We start from the raw sequence: 25,680 nt of genomic DNA, 5'->3' as shown, positions 1-25,680 counted from the left end.
ATTAAAACATTATTTACATAAAATGTAGTCATTTAATAACTAAATTACATGCAAAAAAGAATAATTTTATTTAAAACAGTAATAACAATAGCAATCTAAGAATATTCTCTCATTAATTATATTTCAAACAAAAAGTGATTTTTTTTATTAAAACATTTTAATAAATGCTTGCAGATGTTTTTCGTTAATTAAATATATTTATTATAAAAGAAATGCAAAATCTCAAATTTTTTAGAAGCAGGACAAAAATAGATTTACAAAATAATATTTTATGACAATCAACTATGCTTTTCTTTACTTCAGCGAACATAGCTTGGGCGTTTACCGAGTATGTCTGGTATGAATCGGAAACATTTTGCGTGGTTTCTGACTCCTGGAAAGTAAGACGTACCTGTCGTTTGCTGACGTCACGATTACGTAATCTTCACCCCTGCGTTCATTGGATTGTATCAGCTCACCGTTTGTCCTGCAGTGGCCATATTTGTTGATGTGTCATATCCTTCTTTCGGGGCGACTCTCTGGGCGATCAGCTGGTTAAACAAGGAGTTTCAAGTTCACTCCTCTTCTGGTCTGTCTACGCGACAATAAAAACAATGGATCTAAAGAATTAGGTAGGTCAAATTATCACAACTTTCAAAATAAATCTCCATTTGTGGTGATGCTAGCAACGCTAGCTTAATGTGTACACAGACTGCAATGAAAAGCTCGTGTCAGTGAGTGTTGGCCTAGCGATACAGCTCTGGGTTTACAATTAACATTTACATTGTTGATTAAAAAATTAGGGACTGTTTAACCTTATTTGTATAATATTTAGGATTTAGTTTTGCCTGCATTATTCAACTTCAAGGCTCTGGCTAAGCAGCAGCTAAGCAACAACTGTAAAGAGCAGCTAACTACAGCACAATATTAACAATTAGCAACGTTAGATGAATTCTACGTGAACATTTAGAGGTATACGTCTCTCTTACTGACATTTATAATCGTATTTATTGTCGTAAAGTTGTAAATATTGTTAAATATGAAAGACCTCAGTTTTGTGACGAAGCACCTGTCAGATGAGAGCATCTTATGTGCACAGACAGAGCCTCCGTTTTAAAAAAAATCCCATTATTATTTCGAATATCTATGTTAAATCTCCCCGGTATATATTATTAGATGCAGTTAGCTAAATATTTAGTTAAAAGACCCCTAAATTCTGATTAAAGGAGCATCATACGCTATAAGGGTGGGGCTGATGGCTGTAGGATTATTTTTGAAAAACCAGGGGAAACAGGATTATCTAGTGGTTGGGACAATAGGGTACAGTTTCGACTAACAAAGCTTTTATTGTCTTGAATATACTATGTATTTTTGTTTTAATCGCTGTTTCTAAAGGTAATTTAAGTTGATCATTTTGTTGTTTGCTTTTTTTATTTCCAAGATCAATAGATTAAAGTAAAATAAAAATGTTTTAAGAAAAGGGCATGATTGATGATTAAAAACAAATGTAAACATGTCACCATTTAGCCATAGGCTATTTTTCATCTGCAGTCTTCTGGCAAGTTAATGATGTTGAAGAAATCAAACTGATTTAAAGAGGAAGAAACTATACTAAAGAATATAAAACACTGCTAACAATACAAATAAAAACACAATATAAAACGAAATCAAATGTAACATTTTAAAATTCAGATTTCTGGTCATTTGACATTTCTGAAGCCACTGTTTCCATTTTAACAATGACAAAACTTGCACTCCTCTTGTTGTAACGGGTATGCCATGCCAGAAAAACTGCATGTTTGTGAAAAAGTTATCTGTGAATTGAATTGTCAACTGTGTCAGATGTGAGGAATTATTTAACTTGCTTGGAGTCTTTTTCTTTTCTTTGTAATATATATTGCTGAGTTGTGAATGTTCTCCTAAATGTTTATAGCCTAAAACTACTTGGAACAGCTTTATTCCCTGTTAACAACACAGACACTGGTTCTCGCCTTTTTACTGTTTAAATTCCTAAAAGGTTTTTACTATTTAGAGCTTGACCATGTATTTTTAGCCAAGCTCGCTGCCTTTCTATCATGAATACCTGTCATAGTTGCATGTGATAGTTTCCTGCCTTTCCAGGTGTTTCTCCCCTTTAACCTGTACTGTCTGTCTTTGAAACAGTTCCTTTTTGTAATTGAGTTTAACAACACGGTTTTGTTCTGAATATGAACGCCAGTGGTTTATAGGGAAGAAAATAAAAAGGAATTAGTACAGGTCTGTATTTTTACACACTAATCTTTGTAGCAGCTTATCCCTTTCAATGATCTGTGTCTTACTTTCATTTTCAGGTTTGAAGTACAGAGGGACCATGGAACAACCAGGTCCTTCCACAGATCCTCAAAAGATGGAGGGATTAGAGGTGAAACCATTTATGGACGAGTCTGTGGATCAGCTGGGCAACGGCTCGGATGAGAAGGACACTATATCTCTGCATGACATAGAAAACAGTTTGAATTCAAAAGAAGAAATTAACAGGGAATCAACAACAAACAACAAGCAGGGAGCTCAAAGATGCTCTCAGGAGAATTTGGATGGAGAAGAGCCGGTTTCTAACAAGTCCGACAGCAGTACTGTTTTCTCTGGGAGTGAGAGACCCTCCCCTGTTTCCTCAGATGGGGTTCCTGTCACTCTGGTAGCGCCTGCCGCCCATCAAGATGTTGTGGAAGGTGCTCCACCTGCAGAAACAACTGAGATCCCATCGACTAATCAAACAGCTGACCCAAGCGACGGCAAACAGCCGTCACTGTTGGTCTCTAGATCATCCGAGTCGTCGCCCGTTGACAGTGGTGATTTATCCGAGAGCCCTTCATCATGTTCTGTCCAAAGCTCTTCCAAAAACTCATTTACCGACTCCTCAACCACCTCTGGGATCTTTAACGGCCCCTCTACCCCAAGCTCAGACACCGTCAGCTCCTCGCCCGCCTCCAGTCCACAAACTCGGTCCAACGATTTGCATTCCTCGTCGAGCCCCTTTGACACCGACTGTAGCAGAAAGCTCATTTCCCAGATCCAGCGAACGCTGTCACAGGAGTCGCTGCTGGACGAGCTGGAATCGGAGTTGTTGAATTGCCAGCTGGCTGAAGGTGTTGGTGAGGGAAAGAGGAAAGGAAGTCCACCAGTTAATGGGCTCTCAGCAGACCAGAAGGGCTGCATGATGGCCTTTGAGAAGTGCGTCCAGGACAAGTACACAAAACAGGAAAAAGCAATTCAGAGGTAACTTACGTACTTACAGTCAGATTTTATCACAATAAAGCATAAAAAAAGTTTTGCACAGTAGCTGTTCTATTACCTTTACAGTTTTCCTGTTTAAATTTGTCAAAGAAAAGAGAGTTTCTCTTAGTGTTGAACACATGTTTTGTTATCTTTATGGTTCAATTCACACTTAAAAAACAAAAAAAATCATCAACTTCTAGGTCCTTTGTGGATTCCATCCAATCCAGCTAATCTCATTTATGTGGGTACAGGTTGCTCGAAGAGAACAAGAGACATCAAGAGCTGATCCTGGGCATCTGCTCAGAGAAAGACAACATGAGGGAGGAGATAAAGAAGAGGGCAGAAATGGAAAAGCAGCACATCACCACCATTAAAAAGGTCATTCATGTTTTGAAAACAATCTATGTGTGACACAGAGGAAGAAAACTGCTGACAAACCAATTCAAAGGAGCTTAAATATGTATTTGTCTCACTGAATGCCTCTCACAACTGTCTTCATTAGTTGTTTTATGTTATTTTTTTCTTTTTTAGACACATTTTCATATGTTATAGCTGCAGAAAGACAAATATTTGATTCTCAGTGAAGACTTAGTCCATCATTTTTCTAAACTAGTCCTAACTTCATCAGACTCAAATATTAGTTTTGCTCTAACTGACTCTTACGCAAGTAGAGACTCAAACAAAAGGCTAAATCGTGTTAGGCTGCACCAGTCACCGTCACTCTAATGCAGTTAAATGTGCACAGTTAGCTGCTGTTTGAGTGTTAAGCCCATTTTCTCGCTGGCCAGGACAAAAAGGTGCACTCAGCCCCAATTACTTCCATTTAGGAGGCTATGTTCGCTTCATTTCATTATCTACTGTACCTCTGAAACTGGGCCTTTTCAGTTTGCAAGTTTTTGTTTTCTTTTGCCATTCATGTTTATGACACCATCATTCCATTTATAGGACTGCTTGTACTTTGATAAATGTAGAAAGTTAGATTTGGGACATTTTCTGTAAGTCATCTTTTTTAATTCAGAGGAATCAATCACACCCCACCTCTGTGTGCTTTACGTTTGAGCTTTTTAAGTCATGGTTTTGCTGGTAGTTGTCTTGTATATCAGGTTACGTCAGGTTTCAAATTGAGCAAGGGGTCACTCGTGTTTTTTGTTTTTCTGTTTTTGCAGTTGGAGGGCAGGTTGGAGGAGCTACTGAAAGAGTTGAAGGATTCACGAGATACACTGATCCACCACGAGCAGACAGCTAAGGCTAACCTCCAGCAGATGCAGAGGGAGATGACTTGCCGCATCGAACAGGTATGAGTCCACCTTAAATACAACCAGATTAGCTGGTCCCCCTGCCTGGCTTTTCCTGAATCTGACATGTTTCACTTTCCATCCCTCTCCAAGTTCCTACTGTAAAGACCCAGTCCGAGGAAAATGGTGTTTTTGGCGTTTTCAACATGTTCTTGTGGCCTTTTTTGGGTCATGGAAGACGCTTATATAGAGAAACATTCGGTCAAAATTGAAATTCAAAGTACTTCTTTATTCAAATCGTTGTGAATCAGAAACAGACAATAAATAATGTTGAAAAATAATTGTCTGTGACGTAGAAAATACGCTGGGCGGGCCGCAAGCTCCCAGCTCTCAGCAACAGGGAGGGGAAGGGGGGCGGGGTTGTTCCGCGCCAGCGTACTCGTCCGCAACTCGGAGGATAATTTATAATGACCCCCCCCCCCCCCCCCTTACTTTTTTAACCATTCTCCAACACAAATAATATAAATAAAATTTAGCCTCAAATACAAAAGGGGTTTATCCAAATATACGCCTTGTGTGTCAGAAGATTCATAAACCCTCTATTGTTACAGTAAAATCTATCCAACACAATAAAACTCTAATCTGTTTGCTCAGCTGTTGGACAAGAAAAGCTAAAAGAAAAAACGAGAATTTCCTAATGAACTACTGCCAGACTATGTCCTAGAAAACATCACAGGTTTCTGGGTTTTGGCAAAAAATGGCTTAATCATAATTAAAAGCCCACTGGGAACACTTTTAAAGTAGCTCAAAAGATGACTGGAGTGGGTCTTTTGATTCTCACACACCCTTTCCAGAGATACTTTCATAAATTGTGATCAACTTTTAACCTAACAGTTTCAATCTTCACACGTTGCTATTATTGGTTAAATTAAAAGCTGATTGCTTTTTATAGCAAATATAAAAGTTGTATAAATGCAGAGTTCTAGATTGTAATGCCCGATAGCTTAAAAGGATGATTATTTTCCTGCCTTGAAGGAAAAAAAATTATAATGCTGAATCAGTTTTTTTCTGTTGTTTAAAAAAAAAAAACTACCTTTCTCTTTATCTGAATATTTGCACAAAACCGTCAGCTGTGTGTTCAGGGCTTTTGCATCCTCAATCCCCTGTTATTGCAGATTGAATTGTGCATAAAGGCACATTTTTCACCCTGAGTTTGCACATCTGGTTAAATCTGAGCGCGGCGGTTTTGTCACACCTCGCAATTTTTTAATTTCACTGTTCAGTGAGCAACAAGAGTTTTTTTTCATTCCTCCCTTGGATTAGGTCTTAATCTTGATCAACTGTTTCTGCCTCTGAGATTCTCAACATTTGTCTATTTTGTTTTTAGAAGCTCTGTGCTAAAAGTTTGATTTCTGCCCTTTACTCTTCTTTTTGTTTTATTTAGTAATTACCAAAAAGCTGAAGAGACACTTTTTTTGTTGTTGTTTTTTTTAACATTTAAAGTTCAACAGCCACAGATGGCATGTTAAAAACTCCAGCGTCGGCTCAGTATTGGTTAGTGTTTTACCAAAAAACATGATGCTCCGCAGGTAAACAGGAAGTGTGACGAGGCACGCCAAGAAAAGGAGGCCATGGTGATGAAATATGTGCGGGGAGAGAAGGAGGCGCTCGACCTGAGGAGGGACAAGGAAAGTTTGGAGAAGAGGCTGAGGGAGGCGGTCAAGGAGATGGACCGCCAGGCTCTCCGTGGAAACCAGCTGGCTCAGGAGAAAGGACGACTGCAGCAGTTATTCGATTCTAAGGTGAAGTCAAAGCCGTTTGCTGTTGTTCCATTTGGCCTTTGTTACCAAATTCAGTTTACATGAACTATATGCTTCTGCCTTTTGGGTCTTTGATCTGCAGGAAGGCGAGGTCGGCCGATTGACCCGAGAGGTGGAAAAGTTGAAGGATGAGATTAACTCCCATCTTATAAAGGTCAAATGGGCCCAGAACAAACTAAAGAGTGAAGCAGACGCTCACAAGGTAAGGCAACAATTTGAATGAACGCCTCATTGATCGTATTTGTTAAAACCTCCACCAGTTACTAAAAATCCAAAGGTTCTGGAAGTTGTTTTGGCGACATTCTCAATCTCTTTTTTTGCAAATCCACTGCAAAAGGTCAGACTAAAAGCTTCACTTTGAGCAGAGCGAATGCCTCAAACTCATTTAAAGTTCCACTCCGATCATCTTTTGATCTATTTTCAGACCGTTCCCAGTGGTCTTTTCATTATCCTGACAGCTGTGTCGTTTTCTAGGACATAGTTTCTGCAGAGCGGCAGTAGTTCAGTTGCTCTGCGGCCCGCCCAGCATATTTTCTACATGAGAAATCAGTTCTTTCTCAAACTGCATTTTTTTTCGTCTACTCCTGATTCACAATGATTTGTAACTTTTTTTTAAAACTTTTTATGATGGTTTTGCGACATCTGATGATGGAGGAAATTTAAACTCAAAATTGCATTTCTGAGTTTTTTCTTTATTCAAATGGCTGTGAATAAGGAGCAGTTAATCCGTTAATACCCTTAGAAAACATAATAACATTAATACAGTGTTGAAGGAAAGAAAGAAATATGGATGAATATTATGAAGCCATAAACTAGTACAACAAGTACACTTCTTTATGTCTATGAGTGATTATTTTTGAACAACCCTATAATTTTTTCTTGTTAAAAATGTTCTTTTTTCGCTTGACTTTGTGAGATTACTTGTACTTGTACTTCTTACTTGTCATATGTCATTAATATGTTGATGTGTATTTCTCTCTAGGAAACTAAAGACAAACTAAGAGAAACGACCTCCAAGTTGGCTCAGGCCAAAGAGGAGACTGAGCAGATCCGCAAAAACTGCCAAGACATGATCCGAACTTATCAGGTCTGATGTGATTTTTTTAAATTAAAAAAAAAAGCCACTTACTGCACGTTTAAATGGGTAAATGAAGCAATCTTTGCCAAAATTGTGAAATAGAGCAGCAGTTTTCATCTACGCCTTGTGATGGTGGTAAAGAGCTGTCCTAGTTTTTTTCTAAAAAGCTAAGTTTTAGACCCTATTCAGATGTATTTTCTGTTTTAATTCTAGAATAAAAATAAAAGGAAGAACCTGATAAATAGGCCGAACAAGTCTATGTCTGAGTTTTGTTGCTAATATTTGTTATTCTTGTATTTTGAAAGCTTCATTTTTCTTTTTTAACTTGTAGGAATCAGAAGAGCTCCGATCAAACGAGCTGGACGCTAAACTACGAGAGACCAAAGGAAAGCTGGAGAAGCACATACAGGAGCAAACAGACCAATTAGAGGTAACATCCCTTTAAACTATAATCTTTTCACAAATCCATTCATCAATATATATCTTACATGCAAGTGTGTGCCTTTTTAAAATCACGGACTTAATCAGAAGTTCATCAGATTTGTCCTGGTGTTGTTTATTTTGATGTAAAAAAAAGGATATTCTGACTAATTCAGTCTTTTTCTATAAAAAACCATTTCTGTTCATGTTTCTGAATAAAGCTTTGACAATGATCAGATCTTTAAAAAGAAAGGAAATGTTAAATTGAGCAGAAAAATGACTATTATGTAAATTAAAGCATCAAACTTAAAGGTCATGTCATTTCGCACACATTTGATGCATGAAAATCGGTCATACGTGAATATACGTCTTGCATACAGATGTATCACGAACGAACCACGTTAAAACCACGGAAAAGGTATAAATAAACAACGCAAATAACACGTAAAATCAACGTAGAGCATGAATCGCAATTTGCAATTCATTAGTAATTTGTTTGTCAATTACTTAATTTGCATGCGCGACATATATAAAAGTTACACATTGGTGGTACATGTGTGAAAAGTCCGTTACACATATGTGAAACAGTCGTGGAAAGCCACAAATTCTCATATGCATTTCGCAAAAATCACGCACTATTTTGTAGGATTTATGTAATAATTGCAGATAAACTTTGTAAGATACGCAATTTCAACTAACCAATAATTTTTGAACAGCTTAAAACCAAAATCACGTAAAGAGCCGTCTGCAGAAACCCTTTTTCTGCGCACATCGACAAACGAAAGAAACACTTATTAATATATCACGCATATATCACAAGAGACCCAAATGTCATACATGGAACATGCGCAAAATCTATATAGTGGCTGTGTGACACGGCCTTAAATTTATGTAATATTTCTTTAATTTAAAGGTTCAAAGTAAATCTGTAAATCAAAGCAATTATTTTTCTGCGGTTTGTTAGGTGTAACCGTCTTAAACACGTGAAAGCTCACATGGGCTCTGCAGACGAACACATGTCGAGTCCCAAAAGTTCTGGGCCCATCGATGCACTCGCTCCAAAAACGACGGCCTTTTTTTCTTCGTGCCTCACTTCGTGACTTTATAAATAAATGCCCCAGAAATAATCAATAGGGCGCTGCAGTTTCCAGCAACAACCCAGAAGACATCACCCAATTCTTGCAATCACTCCAGATTATAAAAAATGTTTTCGCAATAAGCCTTTAAATATGTTAATTTGATACAACAATTCCTAAATTTGAAAATTGAAATGTTTTTTTGCTTTTTTAAGAAGAAAACATTTTAGGATTGTTTTGATCTTTCTCCCACTAATTCTTTAACAGTTGTCTGAATCTTCAGCTGGTTTTTTGGCAGATACCTTTGCCTCCTCTAAATTAATATTTTTGTTATGCAACAGCGATGATGCAACACATAAATTATGCAAGCAAAAAACGATTAAATGTAGATCTGATGTGAGAAGGAGGATGCACCAACGTCTCCATCGTTGCTGAGTCGTCCTGGAGACCAGAGACGACTAATGGCTTCTTGGAAATGCTGTCCAGCTGTAGCACCACTAATGGTTTGTTTTAAAAAAGATGTGGCGAAGCATTAAAAACCCTGATTACGTTCACACTTGTGATGAAGACTTATGCAAAATACTTTTGAATGAACATCGAAAAGACCCCTAAACATCTTGAGTGATGTAATCCCAGTTTAAATTTATCCATTTATCCTGTTTTAAAGTTTCCTAAAGATGATCAAAGATGTCATTGATTATATTTGGTTTATAGGTGCAACGCCTGAAGGAAAAAGAGCTGGAGGACTTGAAGAAGAGTTACAAAGAAAGCATGGACGAGCTGGAGACTCTTCGCACTAAGGTTTGTCTCAAACAGCTTCAGCGCATCGGCTGAGGCGGACTTTCCCGTGACGCCCATCCCTTCTGCCTGACAGTTAAAGTGCCTGGAGGACGAGCGACCACGATGGGAAGACGAGCTGACTAACTATAGGGAGATCATCAACCGGCAAAAAGCTGAGATCGGCCGTCAGAGAGAAAAAGTGGAGGAGGTCACAGCACTTGAGGAGCAACATCAGCGGTAAGCAGCACACATTCCAATCCGTAAGGATGGAGAGGCACAGAATGTATACAGTTTAGCAAACAGGAAAGGATCAAATCCATCATGGCGGCCATAGAAGAGCACAAAATGTTCATGAAGAAACAGGTTTATTTGTTTAATGGTTAAAAGAGACCTTTGGAATTTGCCTTCATACCACAAAGATGTAATTAGAAAAGAAAAGCATCTTTAGCAAAAACTGAGACTTAAAGTTCTAAGATAATCAGTATGGACACGCAGTTTTATGTTTTATATTCAGGGATTGTAAAATTAGGATTCCCTTTGATAAAATATCAAGTTTTCTTTTTGATATGATAGCAAAATGTTTATCATTATTTGTGCAGCATTCATATATATTCATATATTTGCTGAATACCCACAATGCTTCACTGGTTCAGATTGACCTTAAATTGAGATTAAAGGGGTCGTAAAGACCCACTCCGATGAAATTATGTTTTTGGTGTTTTAAACATGTTTTTTGTGGCATTTTTCTGATGATGCAGAACAAATATAAAGAAACATAATCTTAAATTACATTTCTGTGTATTTTGTTTTCATTCAAATTGTGGTGAATCAGGAGCAGATGCAAAAACTTAATGTGTAAAATACGCTGGGCGGGCCACAAGCCCCCTTCTCCATTCTGATGCATCCACTTGTAGACATCGAGATTCATTTGCGTTGTCATTTTCCTCGTCCGAGCTGGCATCCGACTCCAAACTATATGGCTAGAAAGCTCCAATTTGCTCGCCTTTTTTGCTGCACCGCAAGTTTTAGGTTGGGGGTGTGAGGGGCTGAAAGAACACCCTGTCAAAACCATATTTTTTAAATATTGTCCTTAAAATGAATAAAGACTAAAGTGAATCATGCATATTAAATTATCAATATAAACTAAAATTGTTCTGACAGATGTGTGCATTTCTTTTTGAGGTAGTTTAGCCTTTTTTTTCCACTAAGGTTTTTATGGTTTAAGTTTTTTTCTCCACAAACGAAGAAAGTGATACAATCTATATTTAAAAGCATAACTTCTCTTTGCTCCGTTTTCTTAAAAAACAAATCGAGGTGCTTTTTATCTGTTTTTTAAGTGTCTTTTTTTAAGTTGGGTCCCTTCTACATCAAACTAACATGTTAATTTTGACAGAGAGGTTCTAAATAAATTCCTTTTTCTTTCTTGAAGCACACAAAGGTTGAGGTAAGAACAGCTCTGGTCCTTCATGTGGGCCTCTGCTGGTCTTATCAAAGCTACTAGATAGAAAAATGCAATAATAATTTTTTGATCATTTGTTTTTAATCAGTTAATAATGTTGTTTTTCTTGACGAGTGAATTAAGGAAATGTCAAATCTATTCTTTTTATATTTTAAAATGATTCACACTAATATTTTATGAGAAGTTTGATTATTAATAATAAATAATATGGTCCAAACCATTAAATATAATGAGTAATTTCCCTCACTCAACCAGTGATAATGTCGGTGTATCATCTGACGGTGTGGTTTTGTGCGAACGCAGTGACACGGATGAAATCGCGTCTCTCCGTGAGGAAGTCAGCAGCCTGACCGCTCAGATGGCTGACCTGCAGCGGGATGTTCAGGGAAGCCGAGAGCGTGAAGCGGAGTTGCTTGGCTTTACCGAGAAACTGAGCAGCAAGAACGCCCAGCTGCAGTCGGAGAGCAACGCGCTGCAGTCCCAGCTGGATCAGCTCAGCAGCAACTTCACAGAAGTCCAGGCGAGGCTGGAGGAGACGAGCAGGCTGCTCGACGACAAGGTCGGAAGCCTCTGCACGGACAGAGGGCTTTGTTTATCTAAAGATGTGGGTTATCCAATGATTCCACCCTCTTCTTTTTCCTGCAGTCACGACAGCTGAAACGAGAGGAGGCGCTGAGGCAGCAGGAGGTGCAGGGTCTGCAGGAGGAGCGGGGAGCACTGCAGACAGAGGTGAACCAGCTCAAAACCAAGGTAGAGGAGCTCAGGGACGAGCTGGTGACCCAGAAAAGGAAACAAGCTGCCAACATAAAGGACCTCACAAAACAGCTCATCCAAGGTTGGAAACCAAACTCTTTTATTTTGAAGGATTTGTCCATACGTAAAATTAGAAAAAAGACATGACTGAATACAGTTTCATTTGTCACAGGGGGATTAAGTCTAGCATTTACCATCTCTGAAACACAACTAGGTGAAATATTCTCAACTGACTAAACAGAAAGAATTCTTTATAGCTTTTTACAAACCTTTCAAGTATGTTTATATAAAATGTCTGTTTTGTTACAGAAAAACCACACTACCTTAGTGATTTTCAAATTAAAGCAGCTCTGATTGGACGATATGTAAATGTCTCCGGATGGCGGGCATCCATATCAAGAGCCCGGGGGGGTAGAAACTGTCCATAGACTGTGCTGCTACCATACAATTTCTAACATTTGGATGTTCAGCAAGGGGGAAGGGTGGGGTGGTCGGAGTTTGGCAGTCTAAAATCGGCCAATCATCAGACGATTATAGGAACCTTTGAGACCCTCCTGTAAGTCATAAGCTGCTGCCTTCCTGCCACCCGCCTGCTGCTGGACTGCCACCGTATGACTTCCAAATGTGCCCGGGCGGCCACTGTCCAATGTCAAGAAATTATCCGAACACTGTAAAGGTTTCACTCTTTCTTAAAACCCCCACGGCCGCCACGAGGGGTGTGAAAGTGCCGATTTTGCTGAAAAACTTTTTAGCATTTAGGTCGCAGCGCTGTTGCATTTTGGAATATTTGACTGTGGACTTAACAATTGTTAGGGATAGATTTAAAACTAAATCAACCTTCATTTAAAAAAACAATATATTGACTATTAAAACATTGCTCTTTGATTTCTCTTTTAGAGCAATTCATTGGTTTTTCTAGGCTCAAAATTGTCTTTTGTGCCAATTTTTTGTGCACAAATAAAGTAAAACTTACTTTGATTATTTAAAAACACTCATCTCCGAAAAATGTATTTTTGGTAATTGAACAAATGTGGTTTTAGAACCGGAATGGCGTGTTGTTCACGCATAAACTTATTACTACAGTTCACTTTCTTTTTCATTCTAGCTCGAAAAAAGCTGGAGCATGTCGATAACGGTGGATGTGACCGGGATGCCAACAGCATGGGCAGCCGCTCCAGTTCTTCAGGTATACTTCCAAAAAATGTTTATATCATAAGATACCATAATTAGTTCAACACACACTGAAGAACTTCTGTCATTCAAATCAAAAAATCTCCCTTTGACAGGTTCCTTGAATGCTCGGCACGGCGGGACCTCTGGTGCAGACGACAGCTCGTCAGCTCCTTCCCCGGTGGTTGCCGACAGCTTCCCAGAGGTCGACAAGACCGTGCTCGTCGATCGCATCGTGCGCCTCCAAAAGGCCTTGGCGCGAAAGCAGGAAAAAATTGAGTTCATGGAGGATCACATCAGGCAGCTGGTGGAGGAGATCCGCAAAAAAACAAAGTGAGTGGCGTGAATCCAAGAGACGGGCGGAAGAGGTGGGAGAAGACGGTATTCCTTTTTGCTCTGCTCATTTATTTTACAGGGAAATACTATTATAGGTGATGAGGGTTTACAGCGAATGTGCTGCTGCCAGTGCAGGTGATAGGGAAATTCTTAGAATCAGCAGGTTTTTCTATTAGTGACATTAGGATGAAGAAAAGCGTTTTTAATGTAAAACGAGCTGCTGAAACCAAATCTGTCACCTCCACGCACAGCCAAGTGCTCGCGCCTCATTCATCAGCACCAGAGGGAGGAGGAACGCCGTTCAGAAGAACATTGACATACTTGGACTTTTGCTTCAGTGTCTGATTAGATCTGTGCCGTTATTGTTGTCTAAACATCTGAGCTAAGCGTTGACCATCGTTGTAATGTGTCAGTGGCGATTGACGGATCGTTTCTTCCACTCATCATCAGATTTTGGTTCACGCAAACTTGGTTTCTTAATCTGGAGCTATTTATAGACGATAGGCGCTTGGGGGCTGCGCCTCTGTAAGGATCGTTAAGTGTGTGCCATAAATATTCATTGCTGCTAAACAGACCGTATCAATGACATTTTGGCTGTCCCAGTCCTATTTCATTCATGTCATTCACCATATAGGGCCTCTGCTCGCCATAGATGATTGGAGAAGGGGATGGATTTGACCCGATCCCTTTTTTTTTCCCCTACTAAAAGAGAAAGAAAAGAAATAAACATGTGTTTGCAAATATTCTGGAGAACAGTTCATGATGTTTGTGTCTTGCTTTTTTCGTCAGTTGATTTTCCGTCCTCCCACTTTTCCCACCTCACATTTCTCGCGCATGTGAACCTTTCAGTTTCAACCTACATGGAAGAGGTAAATCCAGGGCAAATCCCACAGTTGCAGCGCTAAATTTATCTCTTAAGAATCTCAGCGAAGCCCGGGGGGTGTTACACCTCCCAGAGTATGGATGTGGAATGTGTCCTTTTTGCCTCTCTGTCCCTTTCCCTCCAGGACAGCCTGGTGAACACTGACAAACTGTTTCTGTGTTCGCCTCCGGCTTCAGGCTAGCAGACAGATGTGGAAGGAGAGTCTTTGAGGCAGTCTTTCAGGAAGTTTAGAGGCAAAGTGTATTTATTTTTCATAACCTTCTGTGTTAAACCATGGTTTTACGTTTAAAGACCCACTCTAATCATCTTTTGATCTGTTTTCAAAGCGTTGCCACCGGTCTTTTAAACAGGATTAGGATGTTTTTAGCCTAAATTAAACGTACTTTTTATAGAAGTTCATTAGAAATTCACCTCCCAGTTGAGGGTGGGACCATTAGCACAGAGCAACCCCGCCCCTCTTCCTCTCCATGTCGCTGAAATTTTGGAGCAGAGGGTTGTGGCCCGCTCTGCCTGTTTTCTATGTCACAAATATTTCTCTGTATTTTTTTCTTTTGATTCATGATTTGCCTAAATAAATACTCAGGCAATTATAAGCTGAATGTTTTGGTTAAAAACACGATTTTCTCCGGCACGGGTCTTTAAACCATTTTTATTTCTGTACCTCCATCATTTTTGAAAGAATTTAACCATGGAGAAACATTTGCGTTCTCCTAACTTGACCCTTTTTCAAAGTGTAACCTTCAGCTCATCTGTCCTGACTAACCGTCACAAATGTGGGGAAACTAGATTTTTTAATAACTTTAGTTGTGCGGCCCCCTGCTTTTTTGGTTATTTATTTATTTTTTTGTTTGTTTGCCAACCAGCCAGCCTTTAAATTTTGCAAGTAATGTGCAATTGGGAAGTTAGAAGCAGATCATTGGCTGCAATCTGTTTCATGACATGATAGGTTTTATGTTATTTAGTATAGATCACATACAATTAAGATAAAGAAAGTTTTACATCTGATAAAATACTATTATACTACTGCTTTCTATCACTTGTCGACCATTTGGAGGCTTTTAAATGTTGTGATGATTCCCTTATACATCTAAATCTGCATAGCTTTTAAAGATTGCCAAAAATTGGCTCCATCATTACCCAGAATGCCAAGTGACAGTAAGAAAAAAAGCATATTAGTCTTTTTTTTTATGGCTTCCAGTAGATTCGCTGGTCTCTTAAGGAAGCACAATTTGGATCATTTTTTTAGACATTTCTTGAGAAATTTAAATAAAAAAATGTAGCTGGTTTGCCATAAAGCAAAAATCCAGCATGTCCAGCACGGTGGTGTCAGTGTGATGGTGGTCCCTATCGTAGTACACCCAAGTTTAGTTATGAAATTATAAAAAGAAAGACACAGTTCTGCAAAGTTGATGGGTAGAACCTTAGAAACACTAGAAGATATTTCTTTTTTTTAATTTATTTTAAAGTTCTATGTTTTTCTTTTGTATTTTTTGTGTTCAAGAATAAAAAAAACCTGATGTTCTGTTGGATTCTGTTCTAGAAGAAAGCAGAAGGACTTGCTGTCTGTCATGCTGGCCTTTTTGCTCTACATCTTCTTATTTGGGTGGAACTGGTTTAACCGACTTACTTTATTCTAAAGTTTTGCCAAACTCTTGCTTGCTGCATGCTTGTGTTCTTGCCCCCATTTTGAAGGCGTTTCATCAGGAGTCACTTTTTATTTCTGACCATGTCGATGTTGAGCCCTTGCTAGTGGCTCTATGCCAGGTATCCCTCCATGCTATCACCTCTTTAATTTCTGTCACTTTTTTTGTTTTCACTAAACACTGTCGTAATGGATTTGGGGTCTAAATATGGACCCCCGAAAGCCTAGTCAGAGGTAAGTTTGATTTTATGTTCCTGGTAGCCCAGATGTTGTGTGTGAATGGGGAAAGTCTATGGAGGTGGCTTGATGTTTAGCTGTCAACCGTGCACATTTCTGCACCGCGATTCCTCGCTTTGGTGGCTTTTTAGTTTAGAAAATTCCGTCCTTTAGGTTTTATGTTGCATCACTTCTGCGCTGACTTTAAATCGCCCAGGAAGACGATGAAGGGCAAACATTCTTATGCGGAAGATTCCATCTCCTCTCACAAACTGCTTGTGCATGCGGGAGTCGCAACAAGATTGCCACCATAAGTTCTCAAAATGCATGTCAGAAAAAATGACCCCCCCCCCCTCCCCCCTTTGGTTTCCAAAACCACCCAACTAAATCTCTGCTGTGCATGGACCAGAACCTATAGATGTTGATGCATGCTTTAAGCCTTTTTGAAATCTTTTATTATAATAAAAGATTGTATGATCCACAGGTGCTACCCTTACCCCCCCCCCCCACCCACCCTCACTGGCTGAGCGCCTGCTACTCACCCCTCACACTCCCCTTCTGCCCCTGCCCCCCTGGTCAGAGCTGCATGCAATAAAATTAATTTTTTCAAAATGGCAGATTTTCTGATTGTTATATCTCCATAGCAACCATCTTATACTCTGGTGGCCTGGGGGTGACGAACATGTCTGCCATTTTTAGGAGAATTAAGGAAAAGACAATTTTGTAATTTCTATGGCAACAGAGGTTTTTTGTTAACCACGCCCACATTTCTTAAATGTTCATATGGTATGTCGTATCGTTTTTTTCTGTTTGATCCCACAACTCGTGTTTTCATTTATTCCAATGTTCTGGTAGAAACTACAGAGCAACAGGCTAACATAAAGCTTGACACGCTGACGCAGTTCAAAATCTATTCAAAAGCCAACATTTTTTTCCCAAGTAGCTTTGCGGAATTATGAGGCAAAATTTCAAAATCCCTAGGAGTTTACATTTGCAGCTTGTGCTGAAAGTGTTTTTTTTTTTTCTCTTTTTTTTTTTTTTTAAATTCAAGCTGGCAGCGTCTTCCCGAAGTCAAAGGTCAGAAAACATTCGTCATGGTTGTAGACTTAACCTGGTGGTGTGTCTGGGAAATCATGTGAAGATCGCTTAAACAAAAATGTTCTTTTCCCCCATGTTGTGGAGAAAAAGGGAAATGTTGCACTTTACCACAACATGGCCCCAAGTCCAAGGCATCCCATAATAACTTTAAAAATGATTTTAGATTTTGCACCTGTGTTGCTTTCATTGGTGGATTTTGAAATATAATATTTGTTTTGAGCCCCGTAGAAGATTTTTTAGGTTTTTTTGTTTGGTGGTTTCTGTTTCTGTTATGCCATCTTTTTTTTGTGGGCGTTGTTCATGTGGCGGGGGGGACATTTTCGCTGAAGGCTGCAGTAGGAACAAGGAGGGCGAAAACGATGAAAGGACTCGTGGTGAAATGCTCCGTTAGAAGAACCTGCAGGCGCTTTTTGAACAGATATCATTCAGTGTGTGTTTGATCAATGGGGTCACATCTACTGTCAGATTGCTGGACGGTCTATTCCTTTCAGATTTGCTGTCTTTTGCACGCTCTAGCATCAAGAAAGACTTTAACTTCAGTGTTTTGTAGGTGGCAGTTTCGGTTTGAATGCGTTATCATTTAGAATGATGAGACTTCTGTAGGGTATCTGAAGTCTCATCTCATGAAAAGTCTTTATTTATGTTTTGCATTAAGCTGATCTCAAACCCATTCAGAACACAGGAAGTGTTGTGGAGGAGGTTGACTGATTTTTCTCAACATTTATGCTCTGGTTTGTTCAAATTTACCCGAAAGCTTGACTGTCATTGTGGAAAACCCCTTATAGGGTCCCAGGGTTGCTGGGGCCCGTCCCAGCTACTGTTGAGTGAAGGTGGGGTACGCCCTGGACACGTCGCCAGTCTGTTACAGGGACCCCTAAAGCTTTCGTCCCAACTGTCCGGATCCACCCTTAGGGCTGGTATGTATGGACAGGTCGTGGCGAACGCAACACACCAGTTTAAGTAGGGTGAAGTAGACGAGACTCAGGTGTGTCGTACACACATTTTTTCAACCCCTTAGTTTGGTTAATAATGCAGACTATGCTAGAAGCGCTCTTTGGTGCTGTTCACGTGAGAGGTGCACGCCCCTTGCGTGCAGCCTGACTGTGAGCCATAAGGAAATTGGACAATCAGAGTGCAGTTTGTGGGGGCATCCTACAGTCATCCGACGTTATCTTGAATATCACGCGCACACCTTGTGCGCCATCAGAAAGGAGGCGATACTCCGTACTAGTGACTAGAGCACAGCGTCAGGGCACCGCATGATAGCATCACCTGTACGTCATACCAAATACTTCATGTTATACCGGGTGAATACTCGATTCTGATTGGCTGCTGGGTGTGCATTTAAAAGGTGATATACGTAAGGGTTAATGGCTAACAAAGTATGCATTATCACTTTTTAACGCACGCCGTGGAAGCCTGAACTGTCCGACGTGAATAAAAAACGAGAATTAAGGACTAAAAACTGGTTACTATTTATTTCTTTTGTAAGTGACCATGGTATAAGCGGGTTAATGGCCTTCGAAGTATGCATTATCACTTTTTAACGCACTTTGCGGAAGCTTCCACGGCGTGCGTTAAAAAGTGATAATGCATACTTCGAAGGCCAATAACCCTCACATACACTAACAGAGAACGCACGGCATTGGGTTCCATTATCATGACGTTCCTTAACGGGCTTCAGTGGAACTGAAAGACACACCTGAGGCCCCCTTAAGATTTAGTCGCTCCTTTCTACCTTCCTCCACTGGCAACCCAAAGGCCCACAGCACCCTTACAGGGGGGGGGACCCATATGGGTCAACCCCCCTGTACGGGTGAATGGGAATAAGGCTTAAGGTACAATCTAGAGTCATCAGTTTGTGAGAAATCTTCACCTTTGCTTTAATAAAAAAAAACACGTTTCTTTTTTGTCTAGGAAAAATCTTCCAATCATTAGTATTCTTGCAGTTCTTGGACCAAAAGTTTTTCCTTCTTCTGGGGAGTGTCAGAACTGGGATCGATGCAGACTCCCAACTGCCCCCCCCCCCCCCAGAGTTATGTCACATCTCCTAGTACATGTATTTCTTTAGAGATGAACTGCATGTGAGTAGTAGGAACGGAGCTGTGATCGTCAACTCTCCATGTTGGTTTCATCCACGGCGCCTGAGCCCAAGTGTCCTCATTTCTAGCACTGAAAGGATTTTATGAATAAGACGCGCACATTGTTCCTTAATCTCGCTAATTTCCTTACGCGCTCTCTGGTGTCTCATATGAAGACAATACTGTCAGAGGCGTAATGAATATGAATCACAGTGGCAGCTCTCTGCCTCTAAATAGAAACAATGGTCTGTGTTTTCTTTGGGATGCAGTGAGAAAATTGAACAGCAGGAAGTTTAGTGCTATTAAATTAATGGGTTGTCCCCCCCCCCCCCCGTTTCTCTGACACAAACATGGTTCAACCCTCGGCGCTGGAGCTGCTCGGATGAAAATGGGCCCATAAACAGGAACATTTGTCATCATTTTTCCTATAAACAAAAAAATAAACAGCTGATTAATTGAACGTTGGCAGGTCATTTCTTCTCTGCCATTTTCATTTCCTCCTCTCCTCTGAAATATGCGATGATCACCTTTGCCTGGATGGTTTGTGGAAAACACTCCTCCTGGAATTGCTGTTTTTCAAGCTTCTACTTTTGCTGCTTAAAGTGGTTTATTGCTCTTCCGGAGCTGTCCGTGCTCTCAAACTGTTCAATTCTGCTTTGTTCTCCAGCCGGCGCCACGCCGTCAATTTCTTGTTTTATTTATTTAGTTTTCCATTTTGAGATCCACAATTTGACCTTTTTTCCTCTTCCCCCCCCCCCCCCCCGCCCCCGCCCAGAATTATCCAGAGCTATGTGCTTAGAGAAGAGTCAGGGGCCCTCTCATCGGAGGCGTCGGATATCAACAAGGCGCACCTCAGCCGCAGGGGGGGGATCATGGCCTCGCTGTACACCTCCCACCCGGCGGACAGCGGACTGACCCTGGACCTGTCGCTGGAGATCAACAGGAAGCTGCAGGCCGTGTTGGAGGACACGCTGCTGAAGAACATCACTCTGAAGGTAAGTTCTCCATTTTTTAATTCACAAACGTTTACAGGATCGGTAATGGCGGCTGTTTCCTTCATCTTCATTTAGAGTCAGAAAAGGATGTCCTGTTTCTGTTTAAGACCTGACCTGACCTGACCTCTTCATTTTTAGGTTCTATTATTTCAACAAGAGAAAGTACAACGTCAAGAAAAATAGAGAAGATAAAAATTATTTATACATATTAATGATGATAAATATATGAAAAAATTGAGCTGCTTAAAAAAAGAGCTTTAAATTTGGTAGTTCTGAAGAAAAATGGTTACAACATAGTAACATCTAGGAGGCAATTTACTTAGAGTAACGTCATTTTATTTGGAATTTGTATTAACAGAAATGAGTGTCTGTGATGTTGTTTATTTCATCTTTTGTTAGTTGTAAATTAAATATATTTTGATCGTCGACGATTCCTGCCTGTCTCTGTAGCTTCACTTGCTGACTAACATGAGCTCAGCAGGAGGATCGCATTTAATGTAATCATTTATTTTTTGAATCATTATTAACAAAAAATAACTACATCCTGGGCATGTTGTGGCTTTTGGAGAAGTTTGAATTGCCAAACAGGTCGTAGTGTGCTTTGGTTTGGAGTTCTTTAATTATCTTGAAAATATCGATCTCCAAATATGCAGGATTTAAAAAAAAAAATTTGAAAAACACTCCCAAAAAGTTAACTTTCAAAACACACACAAAAAAAATTCAAAAGGTTTTTCTTTGAAGAACCCAAAAAAAATTCAAAAACATAAACAATTATTTAGGAAAACAAAAAATTGTCGGACAAACAGTGGAATTTCCTTTTTTTTTCAATACAAATCTTTTTTTAAATGCTTACAAAGGTTATTTTAAAACAACTCAAGGACAACTGATCTCAAATAGCACCTTTTTTTAGTGCAGACGTTAAACTTACATTTTTTGAAAATCAAAGAGAAACAGAGCTTGTGTAAAAAATCCTTCAATTCTAGATCGTTCTTGATTTTAAGATCACAGCACAGATCAGGCATCTATGACAGAAATTATTCATAGCAAATTAGAATTTTGTTTTACTTTTTCTTAGGGCAAAAATCCAACCTTCTGTGGTTTTGAAATTCAAAATGGCTTCAACTTTTCTAACCTTAAAAAAATGTAACCTAGTCTACGGCTCTAGAAGAAATCTGTTCTATTTTCAGCTATATTCATAAATTTAGTTGCTGCTTTTTATAATAAGCGCATTCTGTAAAAAAACGTACATTAAATACTCTTGTTGATGTGCTGTTAATGTTTAAATGAAATCATAAAACTAGCTTTTTGTTTTTAAATAAAATGCTCTAAAATAACCTTCTATTTTTCCTCTATCAACTGCTTTCCTTATTCTTTTCCTGATACTCCAGAGTGAACTATGTTAACTTCTGGACTCCATCTGTAAATACAGGCTTCACCTTTTGGGTTATAAATAATGAAGCTTATTAAACAACAGATGGTTTCCACAGGAAAAAGTCCAGATTCAATTTTCCTATAAAGAAAGTTTCCTTTCTGATTTTCCATAACTCATGTTTGTGTTTTTTTTCACATCTGGATGATGATTTTTTTTCCTTCTTCTTTGTTCTTCAGGAGAATTTACAGACTTTGGGAACTGAGATTGAAAGGCTCACCAAGCAGCAGAGGGGTCCTGAGGATGGGGCCAGAAGAAAGTGACATGAAGAAGCTCTTGAAGACTGCAGCCGTGACTTACTTTCCAAACTCATGAAGGAACACAGAGCGTCACGAGTGGAAGTGGGGCATTAGGCGCCTTGAGTTTGCTACCCGTTTGAAGGGAACGTCCAAACCGACTGGACGTGAGACTTCTCTGTCCGTGCTGCTTCATCTCCATACACTCCATCGCACAACATACCTTCCTCTGCTTCACAGCTGTCTACCCAGGGAACCTTCGGTTTGAAAGTTTGCTGCCTAGAAAATAACTAAAAAATAGTCTGATTTGCCAGTAAAATGAAGAAAAATAAAGACTTGTTCCCTGAAGTCCATCCCCCAAAAAAGCCTAATGTCCTTTTGAAGGACTGCTGCTTTGGTTAGACCGCACACAGCTCCACGTTCAACGTCTGGCTTTAGGAAACCTCATGAGCAACATGTTGTTTTTTCTGCAAAGCACTTGGAGCACGTTTATTTTCCGGCTGTGTGACACAGGTGCTTGATTTCAGGGCTCATCCATGTCAAAAATCGCTTCAGCCAAAAGCAAAAACGCCATCCGCAAGGAATGAGAGGGTAAATCCACAGTAAATATCTTTAGCAACATTTGAATGTATTTTTTTTTGTTTCCTTTTTAAGTTGCTTGTTTTATTTTCAGATTTTTATTTTTCCGATATGATGTATTTCTACATAAAGTTTTCTCTGATTTTAATTTTAAAAAAAAATCTATTTTTTTCACTGAAAGCTGGCTCTGAAGAAAAATGTAGTATGAAGTAATTAATTCATTTATCCAGTCTGGTAAGGTGGCATTATTAGCATTCTAACATTTTTTTGCACCAGATAGATTTTATTTTATTTTTTTACCTTTTTCTTTTTCTTTCTTTTATTTTGGTAGTGTCAGAAAGTCCAATATGTTAATGAGTTGAAGGAGATCTGTAGCTCAGGAAACACTGGAGAAATATCCAGGGACAAAGTGCAATTCTGTACTGTTTTATTTTTTTTAAAGTTTATTTTGGTTGAGATTCATCCATGTGCCATTATTTTGTTTTTACCCTTCTGTTAAAATATGATTGTGCTTTTTCCGACTGTTCTGTTCACTCCTCGCACACAAAAAGCTGCAGCTCTTTATGAAAATGACCATTGAAGGACTTCTGAGCTACATGACAGACGGTGCTTTTGTCCTTCTGAATACTTTACTCAGTACAGCAGAAAGAGGTGATCTAGTATTCCCCTTCACCGTCTCAGTAACCCGGTTTTACAGTGCAGTCTCACCCCGAGGTTTTGCCAAAATGACCCTCTACTTGAGGCCAGACTCATCTTATAGCCTGCAGGGATTGCTCAGCATCTCTGACATTAAGAGAACCACGTTGCATTCTTTCGTCCTTCTTCAACTCTCCTTTTGTAGGAAAAACATATATTTTTAAAAAGGGTCACATGATGGTCTCAGAGTGTTGTTTTTTCATTGCAAAATTAAAACTGAGTTGCTTTTTTGCCAACATATTTTCATGTTGCATTTTGCAGAAATGCAGCCCTTGCATGGGGAAACTCGACCTCTGTAATCCTCATGCATGCTAAAACGGCTCCTTCAGGTTTGTGCTACCTGAAAAGATTTCCACGGCCTTCAAGCAAAAAGCCAGTCTGCAGCTGAAGAACTTTTAAATCTAATGCCTCAGAGTGAAAATATGAAGAAATGATGTTCATCGTGTGAACAGCCCGATCCTGTCAAAATGAATTCTGTGGTTTTCCAGCTGTGTAAAGCATCCTGTTTGCTCAATGGTGTGAAATCATCAAACTGTGATTTAATATACTTGTGTATATACAATATTCTGTATTATAAGATGTTTTAAGAAGAAACTATTCCTGATTTTTGTTTGTACATATGGTGGTTCTGGGGAATAAAAATCAACAAATCTTAACTTAAATGATCTGCTTGACTCCTCTTTAGATACTCGAGACTTTTGTCCTGGTTTTTGTTTTTCAGGTGAAGTTAAGGTCGGGTAATTGAGAAAACGTGCTGAGCGATAACCTCTCACCTCGTCTCTTGGCTTGGAAGCAGCTTCAGATCGTTCAGAAGCCTTGGAGTCGGCGCTGCTGATGGTTGCGCTCAGGCCTGCCTATGTCGGTCACAACAGTCAGCATTGCAAATGATTTAACGCAGCGGGTTCAGCTCAGAGGCAGATGCTTCATCATTTCAATGTGAATGATGGCATTTCTGAGTGAGCTGAAACGAAACAAAAAAAACGAAAAAATGAAAGCCGCGAGCGGCGTTGTATGGTCCACAGGCGTCCCACGCCCAAGCTGCCCTCTTTTGGACCCTCACTGGCCGAGTGGCTGCTACAGACCCTTTACCCTCTCCCCCTGTCACCCTGATCCGAGCTGCATTATTTAATAGTTTAACTTTCTTCTTTCTTTTTAAAATGAGAAAAAATTCAGATGTTTTTAATGTTTCATTTTGCAGAAATGCAACCTTTGCAACAACCCAGCATTACTTTTCTTTTTGTTTTATCACCATGGCAACCATTTTATTTATTTTTTGTCGCCAGGGGGTAACAAATATGTCTATGTAATTTTTAGATGATTCTGCAAAAAAAAAAAATTGGGGATTTCCTTGGCAACTGAGGTCTTCTTGTTCACTACACCCACATTCCTAATATGTTTTTATCATAGTTCGTATCTGTTCGCTCAGCTTGATCCAACCTTCAATTTTCACAATGTTGCAGTAAAAAATGTACCAGCAATAGATGAACACTACTTCTGCGAGCTCGCCATGCCGACGCAAACTTTCACTCCAACGGTTTTTCACAATTACTGGCACAATTACTAGCTTCCCAATTCAAATTCACGATGACTGCTTCTTCCTGAGGTCAAAGGTCAACAAACTTCTGCTGTCGAGTTAACCTGGTGACGTGTGTGTTAAATTTTGGAAAGATCCCAAAAAAAAGCATTTTTTCTCATATTGTGAGAAAATGTGAAAATCGCCAAAGTTCTCACTTTGCCACATCTCTGCCTAGCCTGTGGCCATCCCATAATAATTTTAACACTTTCATTGGATATTTCTAACACGTGTGTTTTTGTTTCGTGGGTGGATTTTGAAAAGTACTTTTTGAACCGCGTAAGAGATTCGTTTTTTAGCCATTTCGCGTGCTGTGATGTCATCATTTTTAGGGGGGTCAATAACTATGCCCCAAAATGAATCCCACCCATCCCTTTTCCACACCCGCTATTTTCCTTTTGGGGTTGCCAGAGCCTGTCCTGGCTACTGCTGGGTGAAGGCAGGGTTCACCCTGGACAGGTCACCAGTCTGACGCATTTAGGTACCGTACTTGATGCGTGCAAATTTTAAGTTCTTGAGTATGTGGCTAGGTGGAATTTTTGTTCAAAGGCACATTAGTAAAGTAGAATTGTTAAAACATTATGTTTCATGTCAGTCCAAGACTGCAACGGGACAAAATAATACAACAAAAGGCTGCAACAAGTCAGTATTTTATGATTTTTTGTTTTAAAATGGAGTTTTGTGGATTCATCCAGATCAAGAAGTGTTCCCAGGCTGCTAAGAGTTGAATAATAGTGCTCCAGGCCTTCTGAAGTTTTTCTCTCTTTAGCTGCTTTACCTCTCATTTTCATTCCCAGACCATTTTCAAAAGGAATGTGTTTGTTTGAGCCGCTTAAAGCTGACCTATGACCTCCCAAAAAACAAAAACAAAAAGCTCCAACTAACGGTACG

The 25,680-nt window shown here is 39.5% G+C and overlaps 1 protein-coding gene across 1 annotated transcript; it reads left to right on the top strand.

The window, feature by feature from the left end:
* The first annotated feature begins 480 nt into the window (after positions 1–480).
* ccdc186 (coiled-coil domain containing 186) lies at positions 481–23,878 on the top strand. Its single transcript, XM_023949397.1, has 16 exons — positions 481–611; positions 2,310–3,234; positions 3,486–3,612; positions 4,401–4,529; positions 6,059–6,271; positions 6,372–6,491; positions 7,272–7,376; positions 7,699–7,797; positions 9,578–9,664; positions 9,738–9,880; positions 11,406–11,661; positions 11,748–11,937; positions 12,961–13,041; positions 13,142–13,358; positions 20,057–20,276; positions 21,885–23,878. The coding sequence occupies exons 2-16, from the start codon at positions 2,330–2,332 to the stop codon at positions 21,966–21,968; spliced, it is 2,976 nt and encodes a 991-aa protein (XP_023805165.1). The 5' UTR covers positions 481–611; positions 2,310–2,329; the 3' UTR covers positions 21,969–23,878.
* Positions 23,879–25,680: the final 1,802 nt, after the last annotated feature.

The sequence above is a fragment of the Oryzias latipes genome, chromosome 19 (genome assembly GCF_002234675.1).
Source record: "Oryzias latipes chromosome 19, ASM223467v1".
NCBI classification, from domain to species: domain Eukaryota; kingdom Metazoa; phylum Chordata; class Actinopteri; order Beloniformes; family Adrianichthyidae; genus Oryzias; species Oryzias latipes.
The sequence above is the reverse complement of the archived record's forward strand: the minus strand, read 5'-3'. Positions and strand labels throughout refer to the sequence as shown.